Here is a 3,524-nt window from a genome sequence, read left to right as displayed (position 1 = left end):
GGTGGATGGGGTGATTTTGGCTGTATTAAAGCACCCCATAGAGACCAGAAAGAAGACTCAAAAAGCGGAATGGGTCAACTGGTGGCTGGCCACAACAAGAGAATGGAGAACCGAGGTGGTAAGACTGGTAAGCCCATCGGCAGAGTATGACTCCCTGGTGAAGTTGGTGGCCAGAGAACAGTCTATTGACTGCATGGTAACCGATCCAGCCGCAAAACCTGAGAAGAAATACCAGTGTCTGGAAAAGCCACTGGATCAACAGTCAGAAGTTTTTGTCATAAGTTGTGTTTTTTACCTGTCAGGTGGTTTTGTTCTGTTCAGATTAGTTGTTGAGGCCTGAAGTGCTCAGAGAAACCAGCGCGTTGTTCTCTGCCTCCCAGATCTTCTGTCAGCATTACTTCCAACAAACACAGGGTTTACCCACGAGGACGTCAGTTWATCAGAATAACCTACATGTGTTTTCTGCAGGCTAACAGAGAGCAGAGTCGACGTGTTTGAGCTGCAGATTTCTGGCAGGACGAACTGAGATACGACACCTGTTACTATATTTAATCCCACTGGAGTGCATGCAGTGAAATGAACCAGAGTGACCCTGAGATAAAAAAACACAACTTTTTAATGTTTTAATCTGAAATTTGTTGCTCCAAACCATGAAACAGCAGAATAATTTACACCTGGGTGGATACAAGCATTAGATATTGAAGTTTTCACCATGAAATAATCAGGATTTCCCAAACCTTTGTAATAATCATAATATGCTTGTTGTAAAATACATTGATAATCAGACAGGCATAATTAAAAATAAGTAGTTTACAGAGGGTTAAGTCTGCATATTTTTTTTCTGATCCAACAGTATTTCACATAAATAAAACATAGCAGGCTTTTGAACTTTTTATTTTAAATGTTTAAGATGAATTAAGATAACAGGAGTTTTTTTTAATTAAATGGGGAAAAAAGAGCTTTAACTTGGTAAAAAAAAAAAAGCTTCTCATATCAGAACATGTTTTGTTAAATTTATTTAAAGGTTGTGATAAGAGCTCCACTGACTGGAAAGATTTTAAGTTTTTTAATTAAAGATTTTAAAATCTAAATATCTGTACCTTTAAACAGACAAATAAAGSTTTGTCCTCAAAAACAAACCTGACCTGAGCCTCCTGCAGGACCTGCTGCGTCTTCAGAAACACCACAAGACAACAGAGTGAAATTCAAAACATGTTTTTATTTGTATTTTCTGCCTCGGCTGTTTATGACCTGGGTCTCTCCTTCTTGCCTTTGTAAAGCGCCAGCAGGGACACGTTGGCCACTTTCACCACCTTGAAGCGAACTCCAGGGATGTCACCCACGGCGTGACCTTTACGACCGAATCCGGCCACCAGAACTTCGTCGTTTTCCTGCAGGAAGAAAAAAAAAAAAAGGTCAACAACAAATTGAAATATTAATGTGAGTAAACTGTGAAATACTGATTCAACACGTGGCTGAGTGTTGTTATTCAAGGTGGCGCTGATGTTTACCTCAATGAAGTTGAGACAACCGTCGTTGGGAACGAAGGCCGTGATCTTCTTGCCGTTTTTGATGAGCTGAACTCTCACACACTTTCTGATGGCAGAGTTGGGCTGCTTAGCCTCCACACCGCTGCCAAACAAAAACAAACTAAAGTTAGAGGGGAAAATGCTGACAAATGTCACTGAAAACACCAGCTCTTATAAATTAAAATACAGATACAGCAGCTCCTAAAATATCTATCCAGAAATCTTTAGTCTCAGTTTAAAGACTCTCCAGTTAAACTTAYTACTGAAGTGCCCAGGACATGATCAACTGTCTTGTTTTCACAGTACTCACACTTTCTCAAGGACAATTCCTTTGGCGTGAGAGGCTCCTCCGAAGGGGTTAGCCTTCAGGGCAGTTCCCAGATGGGCCTTCTTGTACTGTTTATCGTGCCATTTCTGCTCACGGCGGTGATTGCGGAGCTTCCTGGCGGTACGCAGACCACGACACTTTCCTGCACGAAAGACAACAGAAAGATATGAAAGATGCATAATAAAATGTTGTTTGGATAAAAGGAAAGTCTTAAAAGCATGAATTAATACAAGGAATTATTTTAGATATAACCCAGTTTAGTTCTATAAATGCAAATTTAAAGTAATCTCTTAGAAGACATACAAGAAACGATTTTAAGCCAATTATTCAACTTAGTTTAGACTCGACATCTTTATTTTTCTAAAAGGTAGTACGGAAAAAACAACATTTATTGCAACAGCTTTACCATTACATCTTATGCACGACGAAACTGCATTGAAATATCACGTTTTACCGCAACTAACCTGGAAATGTGATGACAATAGTGCTAATAAACCCGAAGCTAACCCGGCTAACACCGGTAATCAACCCCGCTACAAGTTCAACATTAAATTATAAGCCTTACCGTATCCCTCTATGACACATTAGACTAAACGTTATTCAAACAATTAATAACTTACATTTTAAGCTGAATATACTACAACCGCTAACACGATGCTAACAGCTAAAACACATCAGGCCGCTCGCTCCACGTTGCGGACACARTCAGCGGACAAAAAAGATGACTTCTTTAATTTACCGTAGCTGTTTACCATCAAACACGGCCAAATATATGTTCACAAGATGCTTATGTACAATATCGATGAGAAAATTAGTCAACAAGGACAAAATTTCCGACAGTTTCGGACAAATATCTACACATACCCATMATTGCAGTAGCGAGTCTGGGATGGAAAGGAAGGACCCAGCATGCACCGCGGKAATCTACTCTGCGGACCCGCAGTGGGTGTGTCCTAAACAGTGCCTGACTAAAATAAAGCATGTTGAGAATTTGTTTTTAAACTCGTCATGTAAAAATAACACATTATAGCTACTAAGGAATATTGGTTTGTGTTTCTYTTTGCATTATTTGTCTAACATGTAGCGCAAATATTGGGCAAAAACTTGGAACAAATCTACAACTTACAGAAATAGTTCTTTATTCATTTCATTTGTAACACAAATTAACAAAGTACAGAAAAAACATGCAATCAAATCAATAGCAATCAATAGCATGGTTGTGTCTCATTTTTACTGAACACGTGCATTAAACATTAGATAACAAATGGTCAGGGGTTATTACAGCAAATAAACAAAGACAAAAACAAACAAAAAAGCATTTGTAAAAGTCAAGGTCTTTATAGGCAAAGAGGAAATGCAATCAGTTCTGAAAGGGGGCAATTTACAAGGAAACCTATGCTTATGAACATGAAATTTTTGCAAATTTTAACAATTTAATAGTATAAATACAATACTTTTGTGAAGTGAAATCTAATGTCACACCCTGTCAMTCAGATGGTTTCATTTTTGTTTTTCAATCTTTCAACTTCTTTAAAACTGAAACAGGTTCAACATTTTCAGCTGTTCAGAATCTAAACTTCATGAAGACTAAAACTCTCCTCAGAGCTGCAGAATCTTTCTCACTTTTATTCACTTTTCAAAACAATTAAACATCTCTTAAATAACAC

The 3,524-nt window shown here is 38.0% G+C and overlaps 2 protein-coding genes across 3 annotated transcripts in view; both read right to left on the bottom strand.

Annotated features, from left to right (window-relative positions):
* The window catches only part of asb14a (ankyrin repeat and SOCS box containing 14a), a gene marked incomplete in the record, with an annotated part of 13,507 nt that extends 12,605 nt beyond the window's left edge, over positions 1-902 (bottom strand). For both annotated transcript variants that reach the window (XM_014019149.1, XM_014019151.1), the window contains 1 exon segment: positions 296-902.
* A 297-nt stretch (positions 903-1,199) lies between these two features.
* rps23 (ribosomal protein S23) lies at positions 1,200-2,792 on the bottom strand. Its single transcript, XM_014019162.1, has 4 exons — positions 2,722-2,792; positions 1,840-1,999; positions 1,512-1,632; positions 1,200-1,391 (listed from the first exon to the last, which is right to left on the bottom strand). Exons 1-4 carry the CDS (start codon positions 2,723-2,725, stop codon positions 1,245-1,247), a joined length of 432 nt encoding a protein of 143 aa, XP_013874616.1. The 5' UTR covers positions 2,726-2,792; the 3' UTR covers positions 1,200-1,244.
* Between the last annotated feature and the right edge of the window lie 732 nt (positions 2,793-3,524).

This window comes from Austrofundulus limnaeus, unplaced genomic scaffold, assembly GCF_001266775.1.
Source record: "Austrofundulus limnaeus strain Quisiro unplaced genomic scaffold, Austrofundulus_limnaeus-1.0 Scaffold210, whole genome shotgun sequence".
Lineage (NCBI taxonomy): Eukaryota > Metazoa > Chordata > Actinopteri > Cyprinodontiformes > Rivulidae > Austrofundulus > Austrofundulus limnaeus.
Note: the sequence above shows the minus strand (reverse complement) of the source record. Positions and strands in the feature narration are given on the sequence as shown.